This window comes from Uloborus diversus, chromosome 7, assembly GCF_026930045.1.
Source record: "Uloborus diversus isolate 005 chromosome 7, Udiv.v.3.1, whole genome shotgun sequence".
NCBI lineage: Eukaryota > Metazoa > Arthropoda > Arachnida > Araneae > Uloboridae > Uloborus > Uloborus diversus.
Window position 1 is genome coordinate 69590592 of NC_072737.1, and position 20949 is coordinate 69611540.

The 20949-nt window shown below is 32.8% G+C and overlaps 1 protein-coding gene across 1 annotated transcript; it reads right to left on the reverse strand.

The window, feature by feature from the left end:
• Positions 1–3062: 3062 nt before the first annotated feature.
• Positions 3063–20111, reverse strand: LOC129226546 (protein argonaute-4-like). The gene is made up of 3 exons (XM_054861155.1): positions 19965–20111; positions 12785–12940; positions 3063–6000 (listed from the first exon to the last, which is right to left on the reverse strand). Exons 1-3 carry the CDS (start codon positions 19978–19980, stop codon positions 3188–3190), a joined length of 2985 nt encoding a protein of 994 aa, XP_054717130.1. The 5' UTR covers positions 19981–20111; the 3' UTR covers positions 3063–3187.
• Between the last annotated feature and the right edge of the window lie 838 nt (positions 20112–20949).

Genomic DNA, 20949 nt, shown 5'->3' on the forward strand with positions numbered 1-20949 from the left:
ATAATTTTATTCTAGAATTTTAATTTTTCAGCGTTTAGTTGTACCTTAAGACTAAGCAAATCATTTAGTGAAGTCTCTAAGTAGTCTAGTTGCTGAGATATAAGCAAAAGCAGGCCACAGGAAATATCTATGTTTATTTTGAATGCATTCATTACTCCGTTGAAGTAGACTAGAAATGTTTTTGGAAAATTTCGGATAAACTAAACACCGGCAGCAGTGGATTTACTTTCTTTGATTCTTTTCTATGTTATTTTCCAAGCAATGAGGATTCAGTATATATCTGAGCCAACTTTGGAAAAACTATTTGAGGAGCATCTACGGTGATTTGGGAATTTCTGGAGCAGCTCGGTATTTTGCATAAAATTCAATTAAAAAAACAAGAACCACCTGTTAAAAACCGTTTTTGAGCTTTGATAATCATTTTAAGCATTAGCATCAAAAAAAAAAAAAAACAGCTTTAAACACCATGTTATGCTTGAAAACGCTCGGCAGGGAAATGCGGAGCAAAATATTTTCTGGAGCTCAGGAGTTTCTCAATTTGATGCGGAGCAGTTTGCAACCCTTTTTGAGCTTATTTTGCATGATACTTAACAGGAGCACAGCTCCTGCACTTTTCAAATTTAGGTGGTGTCGATGTTTCCGAGACTTAAGGGTTTTTGGGTCAAATTATAGATACCATCGTTTTTGTTTTTTTCATTTTGAAGATCGATGTTTTGAAACATTGATGTTTTTAAACCGATGTTGCTTCTCTGTGAGAAATTGTATTATAATTTTCAATTAAAGTACAAAAACATCAACATCGAAGGTCCTAAACATCGAAAGTAAAACATTGATGTTAAAAACATAGATGTTTTAACAAAAACATCAGTTTCCAAAACATCGACATCGATGTCGCACCCCTAGTGGACTCAAGTAAAATTTTCTGAAGAGAGTGAAATTTTCAGAAACTTTGAAAAAAACTACCTGAAATCCTTATGCTCTGGTAATGAATCTGCAGACAATGCAAGTTTCTGAAATTCCAGAATTTTTTTCCATATTTTTAGCTTTTCTTAAAATCTTGGCAACCAGGTTCATTACTCGAATTATTAAATATACGCTTTTTATCTAGCTCAAAAAAAAAATTTTTTTGTGTATGTTTTTAGTTATTTTTTTATTTAGTATTTTAAAACAAAATTTTTTCCAAAATCAATTTTTATCACATGTGTGGCGAGAAAGGAAACAACTATGTTTCACAATGAAAATAAAGATTTTAATCATCTTAAATATATAGTAATCAGCATATTACCATATATTTAAGATAATTAAAATCATGCATAAAAATGTTTTCGATATTACTAATATCAAAACCATTTTTATGTATGTCAATTACACATGTGCTATAAAATTGCATATTATTTCTTGTAAATAGTTATTTATTATAACATATGTAAATAAATTCAGTACTTAAAATTAAGTGCCTTATATTAAATATGTAGCATCCATATGCTTCCATGTCTGGTTTGGATGTTATTATAAAAGGTCTCTGAAACAGGGATGGTTTCTGCCGAGGCGGTTTAAAACCACAGGTAGAACGGTATGGCAAAAACCACTTTCTGCCACATTTATGGCAGAAACTGGATAAAATTCACAAAATGACGAAAAAATTAATTATTGACATACAATTGAAAATGCATGGAAAAAATAATTGTTAACCAAAGTAAAATTTAATTACAATATTGTTACAATTAAAAACCAAATGATACTTTTTTTTTTTTGGACTTTACTGTTGCCCCTTTAAAAAGGTGGTTTCAAAAATCTACATAGTTTCTTGATTTAATATGCACAAATGAGAAACTTTAGAATATTCTTGCAACAGAGCTAGCAGGCAATGCATCAAGGAATAAGCAGTGTTCGTGAAACTTTTATCTATTCTATATATACATATTTTGTTAAACTGGTCCACCATGGTAACCACCTTAGTAACTGGGGGGTAGTGGTAAATATTTGACTGGAAAAATAAATTTCGAGAAATGGGGTCAATTTTTTTTTTTTTTTTTTTTTGCAAAGCTATGACATTAGGTACAAAATATAGGTTAATATTGGCAAGTAAAATTCTGGCACTTTCTTCTGGAAGCACATGATAATTTTAATCACAAGCAATTTAGATGAAGCATATAAGAGAGCAAATTACAATCAGTAACGCCTGTTTAATTCTGTATGTCACTCCTCTTTCCTGAGCACCCATATGGTTTTTCGTCCTTTCTTAGATTTAAATCCAAATATTACAAAAATCTGCAATTGATAAGTTTCCTTTCTGAACTAAATTAAGGGCACTAGCATAGGATTTTATTTTTTACAATGATGAAATGAACTTAATTTTTTAGTTTACTCAAACAAATATCATTAGTTAAAAAGTCAGTAATCCAACGTTATTAAGCACAAAACTTGGAAGTGATTGATTGCACTTGGATCTTGCAATCATTTCTAAGTTTTGTGCTTAATAACGTTGGATTACTGACTTTTTAATTTTTCAGCACAAAGGTGTTTATTCTTTAAATATCATTAGTAATTATTTGAGTTACTAAAGACGCTTTTAAGTTTTTGCCAGTTTCTGCCACTGGCACGGCTACTTTTTGCAAGCAGAAAGCCAACCCTGGTCCGAAAGGTCCTTGACACATTTCAAAAATTTATAGAAATGCAACAAATTGTTCTTTGAATATGCAGTTTGCACCATAATAATTCACAGGCTTAAAATGAAATTCCCCCCCCCCCCCCCAAACCCACTTTCATTTGCTTAAAACTTCTATCCTTTGTCTTCAATTCTTTTCAGTAAAAAGTTTATTACCATAATAACAATTCTAAATTGTATGATGAAAAATTTGTCACAAAAAGGTTAGGCTGTTTCTGAATCCACATATTCAGCCAAATTGAAGAGAATAACCAATTTATCTGCCTTATGCAACTACCCGCAATTTTTATTTGAAATGTGTACAAATTTCTTTGAAATCTTCTTACTGAAACTGAACATGTTTTAAACATAAAATATTAAACGCATAACACTTTTCCAAAAATAAAAGCTGGAAATGATGAAAGTTAAATTTTTATTCTGCTTAAAAACAAGCTATAAAATTCATTTTAAAAGTTCCAATACATTAAAAAGCTTTTCAACATTGCTAATGAAAATAACACATGTAGCAGGAATAACATTTTAAACATAAAACATATTGTTTTCAAAACTCTTCATATTTTCTATAGCTCTTACAACCTCTGGTGGTAAAGGGCGATTCTTTGGCTCTGACCCACCGCTGCTGCTCATGGAATCATCTTGGGTAAACAAATCAGCATACTTTTTGGCTCTAGCTGCCGCCAAGTCAGCGTACAAAATAGGTGCTGGAAGTGAAACGCTTCGAGTGCAACGCACATAAGTGTGGCAAAGAAAATATGATAGCTGCTGCAGTTCATCTGGACCAAACTTATTATCATCATGAAGGACAGTGTAATGGGCCGGTTTGCTCGTACCTTGAATCCCTTCATGTGAGCACACAAAGAAGTCAAAAAAGACCGGATGAGTGATGGTGGTATCAACTGTTGTACCAGGAGGAACATTGCCACATTTCCCAGCTCCTTCTCGGGGATCTCTAGGCCGAAGCCTGGTCTGGTGTCTTTTTTGAACAACTATATATGTTATTGGGAGATAACGTTCATAGAGTTCCTGACAAGCTGCTTGAATACTACTGACCTCTTGCTCTATCACAGTGACAAATTGTCCTTCACTAACACCATCTCTGTAAAAAATTATCTTTTCTGGTCTAAGGCCATTATTAACAGCCCGAAAATGTTCTAGGATCCCTTTCACAATATTTTTCATATTTTTAATGATTTCTTGAGATAATTTATCTTTTTCTTGGTCTTGTAAACAACATGTTAGTGCATACCTAGAGGCTGTTGGATCGAGACTTCCTACGACGGCTGCAATGGAAGGGTAACCAAATCCTCTAGGCCAGTGAATAGCATCTGCTCCAAAAATTATGACAGGCCTTGCAAATACTTGTGGCCTCTGAAGAAATCTATGATTAATGCCACCTAATTTCACATTTATCTTTAAACAAACATTAGTGGTAATTTGATCATTGATTCGACCAAGAGTTTTATCTTCCATGCATTGAGTAACTAATCCATACTTAAAATCTGCCAGGAATTTTACTTCTTCATACGTGTGATAAGTATCTCGTCTTGACAAAACAACTATTGCGAAATCTGCATTCTTCTTTTTGGCATACTGGAGAGCTTCATCTGTTTTTGTCCTCCGATCAAATATCTTAATATCAACTGGTGGTCCACAACTCATTCCACATTTTCTACTAGAAGATACTAGGCAATCAGCATATCGCCTTAATTTGTCCATGCCGCAAAACCTGTCACTGGCAAAACTCATCAAAATCCATGCATTCACCTTTTTAACCTTATAAAATTGCTTCCCATCTTCAATCCGCCACACTCCTCTGTTATCTGGTCTAGCAATGCGGGAGTTGCCTTCCCCACCATACTCAAGAGCAGGTGCACTGATGATACGGCCATCAACTTTCATCAAATTTACATCCATTATTAGACCAAATGCAACCATTTTATTTCTACTTGTTCTGTTAATTGCTTGGCCATCATTCACAATTGAATCAAACCTTTCTCTAGGTGGGACAGCAGTCTGTCTTATCATTTTTGATGTTAGGTCTCCACTTAATTTCCCTAATTTAACTTGACCTTCAACAACTTCGCATGTTTCCATGGGTATATAAGTCGATGGATTGCTGGTTTGCATATGTAAACAAGGCAAGTAAGGATATTTCAATTGATATTTGTAATTTTCGCGAAAATATTGCTCAACAGATATTTTTTTTGAGCCTGAATCAAAAGTTAATTCTCTAGCTGAAACCTTGGAAACTCCTTTAACCTTATACTTCCGAGGTTGTTTTTGGTGCGTAACTTTAACTCTTACACCCTTTAACGCTTTTTCGATTTCGAAGATAGACCTTGGCTCTAACTTTGGAGATTTAGTAATATCTGTATTTAGTACATCACAAGCATAATCAATTACAGAACCTGCTCTGTGAAATGCTTTTGCAGCCAAATTAACAACAAGAACTGGTCCCTCTTCAGCAAGTCTAACACTTTGACTGTAACCAAACCATATCTCTAAGCCAGATCCTAATTGACAAGCACCCTTTGGGTTTAGTGTAAAAAAGGAATTTCTAATGTGTACTTGAGTAAGTGGAGGGTCACGATGATTCATTACAGTGTCATATACTAACAAGACTTCTTGCGGTATTTCAGTTGATCGTCCTCTATATAGTTCTCTCAGAGGCTCTAAACTAATAATATTGCTTCCATCTATTTTCTGCACGGGTTGAATGACAATGATATAGTTTTTCTTTCTACCTTCCACTTCCATTTCAACATCTATAGAAGTTTTCTCTTTAAAAGGTAAAGGTTGATTAGTAAAAATATTTTTCTGCCCATCATAGACTGGATTATACTTTTGAAGTGCTTTAGATTTCACCATTTCAGATACAATTTCTCTACATTTAGCTTTACCCATGTTTCTTTTTTGTTGATGCTCTACATGCCCCACTTTCTTCTGCATATCTTCCTTAGCTGTTCTACCTTCAAGTACAACACTTTTGCCCTTTTTCTTATCTTTAGGGCCATCAACTATGTCAACATCATAATGATAGACAGAGACATCTTGAAATTTCAAAACAAAGTAGTTGGCTAATAGAGCAATCTTTCGTCCAGCAGTACCATATCCTGGCCTTTTGATAGGAGATACTTTTTTCTTAGGAGCTTCATATGGTTTTGGTTTAATGCTTAAACCAGCAACTTTTTCCATAATTTGACTTGCGCTATCTCTTGAAGACTGGCTTGTAGAATCAGATTCCATTGTTTGTTTTTGAGAAGCAAGTGTTCTTTCAGGAATTCCTGTTTCAACGGCTTCAACTGATGCCGTGGTAGTCTTGCTTTTCTTGCCTAGAAAATCAAACCAATTAAAAATTAACTTCCAATCTTTTTGTAGAATTATTCACAACCTTTATAAAACATGTAATTTCATGAAAACCAAAGTACTAACTAGCTTGAAAAAGAAACTTAAAAGAATCATTGTAAACATTGCAAAATATCATTAAAAATTTTGTCAATAGTTTTTATATTTTTCTGTGTTTTTTGCTGCTATCTTGCTTTTTTAATTTCCTGTTATCTTGCTAAATATGGCATTGCATTAATTTTCACTCCAAATCGCTTTACTTTTTGGAACTTTACCTGTATGTTTTTTTTTTTTTTTTTTTTTTGTCTGATTTGCACCATTTATCATGGCCTTGGCGAAAGATTTATGAGAAATCACCATGTTCGAATCATCTTAGCAACTTATAAGTGCCAAATTTAGCAAGAAATTGCCAGAGGTGACATTTCGAATTTAATGTAAAGTTCACTGAAATCCCATTACAAGGACGTCCAAGGGACTGCAAATTTAATTTGTTGCAATGGAATTTAAGCAGTGTAATTGCAAGTTAATTGGGAGAGAAAATTCATTTTGTGAAAGATACCTTGTTGACACATAAGTTTGAGAATGCAATTCCCCCGACTTCTTCAAAAAAAATTCCAGCTTATTGACATCAACCTTCTTCTACTAATATTAATATATATGCTTTTCAATTTTGAATAAAAACATTTTTTACTAAAAATGTTTTTGAAACTTTACAAATAATGGCTACTAAATCTTATTTGGTTCTTTAGCAGAAATAATTTAAAATTTACTTTATTCATCATGATGCTGAAGAAAATGCTATTAATGTACAGCAAATTACTTGGTTAATTTTTCAAAACAACCTCTTCACTTTGTTTTTTCTTTTTTTTTTCAATTAACAAAAGAGTTAAGTGCTTATTCTCTAAAAATTTTAGTTATTTACAAGGTTGGTACGGGGTCATGGAAATCCTGGAAAAGTCATGAGAAAAAAATTAACCGATTTAAAACTGGAAAATCGAACGATCCCAAAAACAAATATGAATTTTGAAATCCTATTGAATTTACTTTATAGGAGCCACCTCTCTTTTTTTGCAATGTGATTTTACTGCTTGGACATCACTAGCTTTAAATTTATCATTATTTTCAACACTTATATTTTATATTCTGTAGTAGCAACCTCGCAGGTTCTCGATTTTGCTACGCCCACTCAAAAAATGCAATTCAATTGCATCCGAGTTTGTTTTAATTACTCATAAAAACTCTATATTGAATTTATCAGAGTTTATCTTAATTTGTTGAATGTTTTAGGAAATGAAGATTTTTAATGAGACAATAGAATATAGAAATAGAGGAATCTAATACTCTAAAACAGTAGTGCCCAACATACAACCCACAAAACTGATCCATGTGGCCCACTGATATGTTCAATGTCAGGTTACAAAGGGAGAACCAGCTACAAAAAAGGCCAAGACATTTCCTTCTGCTGGAAAAGTGATGGCAACAGGTTTTTGGGATAGCCATGGAATTCATAGACTATTAAACAATGAAATTGAAGAAAAACGGCCTCATTTGAATAAGAATGCTCCAGCACACACCTCAGCAATTTCAATGGCTAAAATCCATGTATTTAAATATGAACTGATTGAGCACCCACCCTACTCATCAGACCTGGCCCCAAGTGACTTTTCTTGTTACCTAAGCTGAAAGAAGATGTTGGAGGGACAAAGGTTTTCTTTAAACGAAGAGGTAACAGACTTTGTCAACAGTTATTTCGAAGAGAAAGTCTCATTGTACTATTTGGATGGGTTAAAAGGATGGGAGATTCACTGGATCAAGTGCCTGGATTTACAAGGAGACTATGTTGAAAAATAATGGTCAGCTTGGAAGGTAAATATCGATTTTCTTTGTTAGGTCTGAAACTTTTCAGACAACCCTCGTATACATATGTTATATAATGAACTTGGTTAACAAATCTGAAGATCAAGCAAAGGCAACATTAAAACTTTTTATTTTTTAGTGTTTGATATTTATTCACAAAATTAATAATGAAATAACACTGAACAAAAAATGGTTGTGAGAAATGATGTCATAAGAGAAGGAATTTTAAAATACATGTGAAAAAAATATGAAAAATGTGAAAAAAATAAATAAGTAAAAATAAAAATTGAAGACAGGCTAAGAGTATGGAAAAAATGCCTGAATCTGAGAAACTTGAAATATCTGCATATTTATTACCATAACATTAGAATTCCTAACCAAAATTAGCGATCAATTTTCTGTCCTAAAATCTTAAGAAACCCAAGATTAAAAACTGGTGAACAATATTATTTTTTACGGATGGCATTCACTTAAATCAATTTAGATGCAACTAGATTGACATTTCGAGTGGGTGTGGGTGTGGAAAGAAGAAAAACTTGCAAGTCCTCTTCTTCTGAAAACATAAGATAAGAATGGTTGAAAATAATGGTCAATACAAAATTTTTCGACAAAGGAACAGAATCACATAATAAATTAAAACGATAGAGTTTTTCAAAAGCGGATGTAATCGGATTTTGAAATGCGCTAAAAATCGGGACTAAATCGTAAAAACCAGCTCCAAATGCAAACTTGATGACAATCAGCAAAAACTACCAAATATGTTGCAGGGGGCTGCAACGTTCCATGCAAAAAACTCACTTAGGGCTCAAGTTTGTCCGATTTTGGCACAGAAAAGTCTATTTAGCGGTCTTTTAGAGCAGTTTGGCACAGGATTGACGATTGCCGCAATTTGGCTCAATTGGCGCAGCTGACTCAGCACATGAAGAAAAAGGGATGAAATATTTTTGAAAACTATATAAACTTCATGACATAAAACTATAAAAGTTTCTTTTTCTTCTTTTTTTGGGGAGGGGGAAGAGTGACACCACTAAATATCGCCGTGGGGGATACCCATGCTAGGAACGGCACTGAATATAAGGGCACGTTTTCAAAGAAAGTACCGTTTTGAAATAAAAAGAGAACAAGTACAGATAGAGAAAAGAAATTTATTGCACAAAAATCTACCTGTGTTATGCTCTTTTTTGAGATTGCTCCGGTGATTTTCCAAGCATTTGTCATAGATACAAGTTTTTGTGTACCTATTCATAGAAAGTTGCCACCAGTGTAGTCAACCATGGGTTAACATGTTCTCTGAACCCATCCTTGCATTTGTGCCACTGACCACCAAAGAAAGACTTTAGATGCCGAAACAAATGAAAGTTGCTGGCTTCGAGCAAGGTCAGGGCACTCTGGAAGATATTCAAAACGTCCCAGCCAAAGCCCTGTAAGAGTCATGTTTGACACAGGTGGCAACTTTCTAAGAATAGGTATACAAAAACCTGTACAAATGCTTGGAAAATCAAGGGAGCAATGTCAGAAAATAGCATAAGGTTAGTAGATTTTTGTGCAATAAATTTCTTTGCTATATCTGATTTTGCTCTTTTATTTCAAAAAAGTACTTACTTTAAAAATATGTCTCGTAATATAGAGTATATAAGTTTTCAAAACAATTTGTAAATGGCCGAGTTTGAATGGTCACCCACCGATAAATTTTATCTGAAGGAGACAATGTATGGTATCATAATGCTTTAGTTTCACTTATTAACAGTCTGAATAATTTGATACAATGAATACCAATACAACAAAATTTCCGTTTCAACGAAACAAATTTTTAGTCTCAATTTAATTGTTATATTGCTTGGATTCTATTACAACGAACATGATTTGTGGCCCTTTCAAGCTAAATCATAGAAGAGTGTATTTTCTTGTACTCTAGCCTTCATTTTTTGAAGCTCTCCCCTCTCCTCTCAACCACTTCAAATATGCATTTGAAAGCAGACACTGAAACTTTAAATCAGGCCCCATGAAATTCTGTGGGGAAGTTATAACTTCCTGACCCATTTTAATAATCAAGAACTGGGAACATGTTGGCAAAAAGGTAAAATTTATTTTCATTGAAAAAATAAATAAAAAAAAGTTTCAATTTATTTAATGGCACACATTTATTTTTGGTTATTCATAAGTGGTATTTTTCACGGAGATAACACTTATTGTCAGGTTTTCAATTTACATCTTAATTGAAATTTCAATATGGTTTTTAACCAATTCAATGTTTTATAGACATAGAAAACCAATTTCCTAGTCTATGGTGTGTTTCTTTTTTTTATCTTTTTCTCCAATTTGCAGTTTTAAAGCATTAAGCACAGGGTTTAAAAATATGATATTTTTGAAAATATATTTTCGAAAATATCTGATATTTTGATATATATCGGATATTTTTAATCAGCACTAACTAGAGACGTACCGAGTACTCGGTAACTACTCGGTACTCGGCCTACTCGGCCAATTTGCCGAGTACTCGGTACTCGGCCAAATTTTGATCAGATACTCGGCCAATACCGAGTAGTTGCAAAAAATTGAATATTGTGCAAGACAGATATTAAAATTTATAAAAAAGCGCAAGCATATTAAATATTCTGCAATCATCTTACAAGTCAATTTTAAATTTTGAGAATAATGAAATTTTTAATGCTTTAATGGAATAAATCTTTATTTTAATGTCCCCAAAGTTAATAAAACTTATTTATTAAAAATTGTGCAAAAAAGGTAAGTATAGAAAATATGATATTTTTACATAAAAAATAGATTTTTGCTACAAACAAAAATTAGTTATAAGAAATATAAAAATTCCTTTGCTTAAAAAAAAAAGGGAAATAAAACAACATTAAAAGCATAGTGCAGGAATATTGCAGACACGTGTTTTGGCGTTACAGGAAATTCCTTTTTCAATGCACAAAATGTGAGCTTGTAGATTTAAAGGCATCCGACAAAAGTCGGATTTTTTTGTCGAATGTCTTAACATTAGTTAGCTCACATTTTATGCACCGATAAAGACGTTCCTTCTAACGCAGAAACACATGTGTGCAGTGTTCCTGCACATTTGCTTTTAAAAATTATTTATGTTTGGCGGACTAGAACTAAAATAGATTGGTATAGTTTGTCTTAATTCCAACTTGATCAATCATACCTTTTATTTATTTATTTTTTATTTTAAAAATATTTTTTTTGTAAAATTTTTAATGTAAACAAAATTTTTTAAATAATGCGAAATTAAATTTCAGCAGGAATTTAGTTTTAAAAACTTTTATATGGACAAAGAGGTCTATACTACTATTCCAATAAGTTCAAAATTGATCACGTGTGTGTCAGTGGTTCTTCTTAAAACATAATTGGTACTTGTTAACTCGGCCGAGTAGTGAAATGCCGAGTACTCGGTAACTCGGTACTCGGCCGAGTAGTGAAAGGCCGAGTACTCGGTACTCGGCTACTCGGCCAAAGTGCTACTCGGTACGTCTCTAGCACTAACTAAAGTCTTCAAAATAGTAAATGCATCTTCAAATCACTCATATATTTTCTTTTATTACAATATATAGATTTAAAATTAAGATTTCTCTCATTATTTATAATGATCTCCAATTATTTCATTTAACATTTATGTCAATTTTAATGGTTAATTTAGCATTAGCTGTTTTACTCATTTTTCTTCTATTAGATACTTTTACACAGTTGTACGATTCAGAAATTAAAATATTCATTAGTCGGTGCACAGCCCTAAAACATTTTCTTTTTTTCTGACCAACGTTTAATATTAAATTAAGCACTTTTAACATGAAATAAAATTGTTACATTACTAATAATTTTATGAATATAAAAGAAAAAAGGAATATTATATTAATTCGCTAAATTAATGTTGTATTAAGTATTAATGTATCATTAAAATATAGTGCATAACTTTTTAGGTTTTTCTAATAATAAATGAACAATATTACTATGATTAATATAATTTTTATATTGAAAACACTGTAGCTGAAAAAATAAATGTTGAAAATGTCAAAATATCATGATATTTTCAAAATAGGTATCGGATATATATCAGGGGTTACGTTCCACAGAAATGTCGTGTAAATTGAGACCTAATAGTAGTGTTAAAATAGGGGTTAGGTGCCGTAGATTAAAAAAAAACCTCATTCTAGTGATGACAAATTGTATAATAAGTTTAATGTGTATTTACATCGAATTTTATGCACGACATGTATAAAGAAAACAAACTAATTTCGTGTTCTGTTTATAAAGAAGAGCTGGCTATGATAGTCTTTTGGAAGTCATTAAGAATTTTTCTTTGTAATTCTTTGCAGAGCATTAACGCATCCATGAACACTTGTGTCATTTCCACGATAGAATCTTCCTTCACTAACAAATCAGAAAGATCATTTCTACTGTCTAGGAATCGCTCAAAAATTTCAATGTGAACGTGTTTGGTTGTATCACCAAAGTCGGTATCCTCGCTGGTTTTGGCCTTCTTTGTCACTCCTAAAAGCTCTTCTTCTACTGAGTTCTAAACTGTGCTAGTTTAATAACTTTACTTCTGGAAAGAGCTCTGGAACCAATCGCATAAAATGTCTCCAGGGGCCCAAGTTCGGTTATTAGCGTGCAAAAATGCAGTTTATTACGTGTAATCTGAAATCTTTAGGAGTTTGGATTTTGAAAGAGGAAAATATTTTATCTGTTTGCATTGCCGCATCCGCGTAAAATCGAAACTCATCCGCATAAAATAAAATAAAGGTGTCAAATCGTAAACCGCGTATAATCAAAACCGTGTAAAACGAAGGTCTACTGCATATCGACTGATATATATCGGCGAACCCTGGTTAAGCATCATTCGTTATCATTATGTGCTTAAAAAGAAAACATTTAATCAACTTGTGAGAAGATTACCTTGTGAAGCAGATGCTGTTCTAGTTTCTGAAGTTGGAGGAGGTGGTCGAGCTTGTGAAATAGGAGGTGGATGACCTTGAGAAGTTGGGGCTGGACGGCCTTGTGAAGTAGGGGGTGGAGATGGATCTCGACCCCTCCCCCGACCTCGTCCTTTTCCTAAAATTTAAAAATTATTCAATGAACTTTGAGTGATAAAAAGAAAATTCTACAGTTTTTCTATTGTACATCTAAATATATATATTTTTTCTTAACATTTAAAATAAACTGCATTTTTCTTTTTTTTTTTTGCAAATTTAGTTAAGAAAACAAACATCAAGATTGATTCACAACATTCCTCTTACAAGTTAATTTTTAAAAATTAAGCAACATAGCAAAATAATTGAGTACTAACCTGAAAAGAGCATTAAATTTGGCTGCTGTGTTTGAATGCATTTATACCCAGAAGCAGGCCCATGTCCAGATTTTCATAAAGGGAGGGGTATTAATCGTACCTGTGTGTGTGAATGGGGTTCAACCCCTCACAATCTTTAGTTTTACGACGAATTGCCTATTCCAGTATGGTATTTATGCACCTGAAAGTACTGCTGTGCCCCCTCCCTCCCCCCAGAAGGATAATTCTGGCTACACATGTGACCTAAGTATTCCTTTATTCTAGAGCACTTTAATCAAACCTTCTTTGTTTCTTTTTAAATCTGTTTACTATGCGGTATATTGCAATAAGTATTAAAAACCCTCCACAAAATTCTGTTATAATGTAGAATGAATATCAGATTTTATGTTCTGAACTAATGCTTAATACGTAATTACTCATAAACTAAACAAGAATGAGCTTATTATAGATGCAAATTACATTACCAGGCACAATCACTAAAGCTGCAACATATGCCAAAAATTCATCATAACCTCCTTACAATTCTACTGATTAGCATTGGTAGATCATTCAGTGGTTCTACCACCACAGTTTTTAAAAAATATTATTTCAGTTGGTAAAGATTTCACAATTGTAAATAACATAACATTTGAATTTTATGTAAAAAATTTTAATTCAAAAAAGAAAGAAAGAAATGCAAGTATTTAGGTCCTACTGAGTTGAATTAGAGAAAAACATTACACAATTTCCGAGTTAAATTACAGAAAAACTTCCGAGAGAATGGAAAAAGAAAAAAAAACGCTAAACAGACTTCTACATTAAAGTTAATTAAAGTGAAATATACATTTTCTTCATTTGACTTATTTTTCCCAAATGGGAGGGGTTTAATCCCTAAAACCCTCCCTTGGACACGACTCGGCGCACAAGCCAGTGGTTGGAAGTAGCGCGCTATAACTAGCAATGCTACTGCAGTACCTATATTTTTCAGTAGTTTGTACAAGTCTTACACGAGTAAAACTTACACCAATCTGATTCGTTAGACTCTGAAAAATACGAGCTGACCTCAGACATATTATTTTGACGCCAAACATTCAACTTGTTTGACGCCATTAGTTTGCTTAGCATCGAAACATCCACATTTCTCCTATATTCATATTGAATGAAGCATGGCTTAGAAAGAAAAGAATGAACGATAACTGCCAATTTTGTATCACATTTGTGTTTTCTGGCAGCAGAAAATGTCCCGTGTATGAACATTTTTGATGTCAATGAGATTATTGTGCCAACATCCATCCACATAATATGGAAGCTGCTGCAAATGTTATAGAGATTCGGATTCATTTAGTACGTCGACATTGCATAAAATCATTTTTTACTTTAGCCACAAAACAAAAAGTTTAAAAGTTGCAGGCTAGCGTTATCTACGATTGCATTTCTGTAATTTAGATTTCCAAAGATTGTGGGTAGAGAGCTCTGAGCTTCTCCTCCCATTAATAAACCAAGATCATCCAAAACTGGGTTTTTAAAGTTACAACTTCTAAAATTTTCAGGAAGTGAGCCACCAAAAAACCCACCACCCTCATCGAAGATAGACTAAAATTTTATTTTCAGTCCTTCAATCGCTAAAAAATGTCAGTCCCCAAACGCTATCAAAGGTACCCTACAATCGCATTTATAAGACTCAGGGTTGGCAAGGTTTTGGACACCAGGGTAAAAACCCTGGTTTTTACCGTCCTGTCCAAAACCCTTGTGTCCAAAACTGTCCAAAACTATATTTTTAGAAAAAATGAAGTCTGTGATAAAACATAACAAAAACAGAATACAATGTATCAAAGTAATGTTTTATATTGAACATTTATTCAATGAGAACATTCAACTTATTTATGCAACTGATTTTAATCTAGTTACATAGAAGTTGAATTCTTGATTAAAATTTCAATTGGTATGCATGAGTTAATTTAGGTTTTTTTTTTTTTTTTTTTTAACATTAGTAACCAAATTTCTTTATGTTTATGCATGCGTGCAAATGAAAGGGTAAACAAGTCCTGTTCAAAACCCTTGTGTCCAAAAACCCTTGTGTCCAAAACCCTTGTGTCTTTTTGAGAAACAATATTCTGTAAGAAAAGATCAGAAACAGAACAAAATGTGTCAAAATTATTTTTTTTAACTATTTAATATATCTATTCAATGTGAACATTCAAGTATAAATATATATATATAACTTATTTTTGCGGCTGATTTTAATCTAGTTACGTAGAAATTAAATTCTTCCTTAAAAATTTCAATTTGTGCGCAGGTTTTTTTTTCTTCTATAAACCAAATTTTTTGACATTTATTCATGTGTGCAATAGAAAGTGTTAGAGCTTTTTTTTTTTTTTTTGCACCTAAATATTGCACATTTAATAACATTCCTTTGAGTTATAAATAGAATTGAAATTAGTTGTCTTGGTAGTGGTGTTTTTTCTTTCATTTTGTAAATTAACATTTTGGAGAAAAATATCAAATACTCATTAATTAAACCTCATTAATAACTATATTTATGCATAACAAATAGTGCAGTAAATAATAATTGATTAGATTACACTGCTTTAGCTTTAGCATAGTTTTGGACAAATTAAGACAGTTTCGGACACTTTTGGACAGTTTTGGACGGTAAAAACCACCTGTCCTGTCCTAAACCAGTTTTGGACAGTCCAAAACCCAACCCTGATAAGACTTCCCAAAAACTTCGAGGGAGGGGTTTCCAAACATCTTGTACCCCAAACATCGGCATCTAGAACTGCTATTTTAGATCCATAGTTTTGAAAATTTTCCAAGGAAGAAACTTCCCCTTAACATAATTGAAGATGATTAACAGTAACGTTTTTGGAGTTTCAATTTCCTAATACAGTAGCCCCTCGTTATATCGCTCATTCGGATGTATCGCTCTTTTCTTCTGTCTCCCGAAATATTTAAGCTTAAAATAAGAAATAAACTTCGCTTTAAGTTTGAAACCAATTCTGAAAACAGCTCAGAGAAGGTATCTTTCTTTATTTTGTCAATGAACAGAAGGAAGCTCTTCTTCTGAATTCGCTGGAAAAGCAGCAGCAATTCCTGTCATCCGAATGTACATACCAGTGCAGTATATTTCAGTTCCAAGTTCGTAAACTACTTGACATCTTTTGTATCGATACATTGCCTTTACAATAGGTGAGAGACATCAAGCAGGAGTCATACTAGCCCATGCGGAAGAGAACATATGCCCTTTTAGTACAGAAAAGCTTTGTGCTTGGTTGCACAAACCAGGATTTGCATCAAAGAAAGGAAGAATGATCTGGACGGGCAAAATACTTTTCTGTAACAATGTGACAGCAGGTCAAAAACGGATTAGAAAGTCTATTGGGAATAAGAGGGTATTGGAATGCTCACTGTCTTCATTCCCCATTTGATGTTTTTAGCTTTCTGATTTTGAAAGTGAAAATTTACTTAAATTTCAATCATGTTTAAATATCAATTCGTGTGATAGTATATTCTTGAACTACGTCGAGACCATTAGAAAATTATTTCAAAAAGAACCGAATGTTAATTTACTTGTGTATTGGACTTATGATTATTTCTAATGACCTCCGTTACATCGCGCTTTCGGATAGATCGCTCTTTTTGTTTGTCCCCCGAAAAGCGCGAAATAACGAGGGGTTACTGTACTATAAGGGGGAGAAGCCTATGAATAACATTGCCTTAAGTAGTGTAATTCGGCAGCTTGAACACTATCACGTCAAAGTGTTGATGATCGGAGTTGGCAAGTGAAACAAGCAGGAAACAGAGCCCCCAAAATACAGGAAAAAATTGATATCAATAGAAACTATTAGCATTATAATAAAAACTATTGATTCAAAACTCGCAACTTTTATTTCGTTTGGTTGTTTTTCTTCCTTTGTTTTTTTTTTTTTTTGCCGCTCCAAAAATATTTTGGACTGACAATAAACATTCTGACAGAACGCCCTTGATTGCAGGTACAGACCAGGATTTCTCCTTTGAAATTTACAAGATAATTTATATTACACAGTCAGCTTTTCTAAGTTACAAAATATTGATCCTCGACAACTTGATGAAAGAGAAACTTTTTTCCTTTTCCAGCCCTCATGAATCATTGAAAAATTCGAACTTGCATTAATTCAAAAGAAAAGAAAAAAAAAGCTACAGTGGCTTCCAAAAGTGTTTGTACACCTACGACTTTCAATGAAATAGGCTCCTATGCATTGGTTAGAATTAATATTTCAGAATAGGTATTTAATTGTAAGATATATACAGTGGCGCGGCCAGAAAATTTTTCTGGGAGGGGTTTTCAAAATCGAAAATTGTTGATTTCTTTCCCATTCGTTTACAATGCGTAATTATTCAACATCAAAGAGTTCTTACAGATTTGAAATTATTCATTCAAAGTACCTCCTTAAAAACAATTAATAATTCGTATTGATATCACTATGAAACAAAGCAAGTGAGAAAAAGCATAGAATATTTATCACTAATTTTACTTTGATTTTATCTTAATTTTTCATGTTTTTTTCGCGAGATCATTTAAAACCTCTTTCTCATTTAGGTCTTTATGAATGTCAAATGCTAGCTAATAACGGTTTCGATCTTTCGATGAAAATTGGTTAGGAGCCTCAGAAAATCCGGTGCGGTGGGCTTCCTTTCTCTAATAGATGTCCCTAAAAAGGATTTGTGCAGTAATGGAAGTGCTGAGGGACCATGATACCCTGTAGAGCTTTATTGACACCATTTTAGCTATCTTATACCAGTGGGGACGTGGGGCCTGAAATGTAACTTTTATACTTAAGAATTGAAAAGTAATTTGTGACTGCTTCCCGATCATTAAAAGCAACAAGATATTTTGTTAAAACCTATTCCGTGTGGAAAAGTACAATTATACTCTGCTTTTTTCCCTTGATTTTAACAGAGGAAATGAATGTGCTTGTGTTCTGGGAGGGGTTTTAACCCCAAAACCCCTCCCGTGGCTGCGCCACTGGATATATATATTTTTAACAAAACTACATGAAAATTGTTAATAAAATATTAAAACTGAATTTTCAAAAAATCAAAAACCAAAAAGTGTTGGAAATTTAATCTCACAAGTCTTCGTACACTTTGAAAAAATGTCAAAAAATTAGTAAATAATCTAAGTTTTTACAAAATTATTATTTACTAGAATATCATGCAGTATCAATAACAGCTTTTAAACGTATGGGAATAGATTTCATTGTTTTTTTTCTTTCTTCTTTTGTGTAATTTCTGAGTAAGTGTTCAAACGTACTTCGAGTCTTACTGTTTCTAGTTCGCTTTTCGTTTCAATGGTGTATTTTCGTAATCTACCTGCCAGATATCTCCAAATATGTTCCATTAAGTTTAAATCTGGCGATTGAGGAGATATTTCTACGTTTAAGGACAATTTTTGAAGCACCAAACGCAAATGTGTACTTCTTATCCTTATCTTGATAAAAAACAAAGTTGTTTCTGATTACCAAATTTTGGGCTAATTGTTTAAAATTGTTTTTAAAAATATTTAAATGAACAGCATGATTCATTATTTCATCAAAAAATTCCAAATTTCCAAGTCCTGATGCTGTTATGCGCCCTCACACAGGAACCCCTGACCGTCCTGATTAATTGATCCAGCTAAGTTCCTAAGATTAAATTCCTCATTTTTTTCTTCTATTGACAATTATACAACAATTTAACCCAAAATATTGAATTTGTTTTCATCTATAAGTAAGATGTTGTTCCAAAATGTTTTGAGCTTCTTTATCATTGATTTTATGGCGGAAAGCGTAAGCTTACTGTTTTTCGCACGAAGAAGAAAATTTCTGCGGGAAGAGGTCCCCTTTGATACAGCTAATCAGAGAACTTGGTGAACAATTTTAGGTGAAAATCAAAAGTAAAATGTTTCATTCAATTCTGCAGAAACTTTTTCAGCACTCAAATGAGTATTTTTCCTAATTTTTTTAACTGTAAACCTCCGATCACGCTTTGTTAACTTTGCTAGTTGACCCTTTCTTACCTTGTTTCGATCCGATCCTTGTCTTAAAAGCATTTTATCAAGCACTTCACTATAGAATGGTATAAATTAACTAATTTAGAGACATTTCAAACCAATTTATGGCTACTGCGAGGGGAAAAAAAAAATTTTCGAATCGTGTTTGTTGTTTTCTACGCATATCAGCCATTTAAAAATAATAAGCAGAATATTAGGGAGTAAATAAACAGAAAATTAAAGGCAAACGACTTTACAGTGTCATTACAATGCAAAAATAATTAAAAAAAACACATATGATAATTTTAATCATGAATTCATTCGAAAATATCTCAGTGTACGACTTCTGTGGGGGATTTTTTCTGTCTCTTCGTTTTTTGACAAATTTCAAAAATAAAATCTGGCAATATTTTGAAAAAAAAACTAATCGGTTTTATTCAGAATGGCACAGGAATGGTGCGAAAAATAATTGGATTTCATATTTGAATTCAGTTTCGCGTTATTTTGGTTTTACTATAACATCTCAAGGTGTACGAACACTTTTGGGAGCCATTGCAAATACCTAAAATGTTTTGATTGGAAATACCTTAATATTTAAATCTGTGACAACGATGTTCGAAAACTTAGCATTCCTCCGATTTTGAAATATTTACATGCGTGTTGTTATTGAACAGGCTCCTTAAGAAATCTTTTAATTCTAAAGTAAATTTGTGGTAATATTTCATGTTATTGAAGTCTTATCAGGAAATTTTAAAAGAATTAACAAACCGAAACAATAAAAGTTTGGAACGATAAATTACCTTTTTTGGGTGGCATTTTATCACTAAAAATGCCTGCTTTGACAGCTCAAACGATGTAAGCAAATCAAAACTTCATCTCATCACATAATACAAAGCCCGACACGTTTTCAAACGACGTGTAATCGCTGATATCTGTTTGCTGAATGCGCAGAACTCACGAACGCAAAAGAATTGATAAGTAGAAGACCCAGAAATGGCAATTTAGCGCGATAAAGGTGAAAAGTTTGATTTTTGAAATATTTTTTTTTCCAAACTTGTATTTGATAATTCTGATAAAATTTTTAAAAACAGCAAAGGAGGTTAATCATTTGTTCAGAATCCAAAAACTGTTTCATATAAATGTAACAAAGTGGCGAAAAGACTATTTTTGGAGTTTTTTTAACGGGAAAAAAATGCTTCTTCGAAACATTTTGTACAGTTCACTAGACGCCTTTATTGGTGTTGAAAAATTACCCCCTGCGCAATTTCAGGATGACTTTGAATGTTTCTTACCAAACCTAAATAGTTTTGAAATTCATTTGCAAAATAATTTGTACATTTTTGAACACACAGAAAAATAAAAGATAAAAATACAGCGTTAATATGCACAATTTTGCAGGAAACTGCAGACTAGTGTTTCGGGTTAGCAAAAAATAATTTTTTAATGCAAAATAAGTGCACTTTTTGGATTAAAATAAATCCGACAAATGCGTTTGTTCTTTTGTACCTTCGTCTACTAGTATGTCAGTTAGCACTCCTGTTAAACTTTAACTCCTCGTTTTCAGCCAATCATTAAATTTTCGCCAAAGAAGGATTTTCAAGCAACCCTTATAAGGGTATTCCCCGAAATTTCACCTGTTATCGGGTTATCTGTTCTCAGCTGTAGTGATGGGCAACACCTAGACCAACTTGTCATTGTAATGAATAATAGTTCTTTTCGATACAATAATGCCGGAAAATTATGTTCGATCCCCCCACCCCTTTTTTTCTCAATGCGTATTTACTC

Coding starts and splice junctions, on each gene's coding strand:
- LOC129226546 (XM_054861155.1), bottom strand. Junction 6,001..12,784: donor AACAGCATCTGCTTCACAAG/GTAATCTTCTCA, acceptor TTGATTTTCTAG/GCAAGAAAAGCAAGACTACC.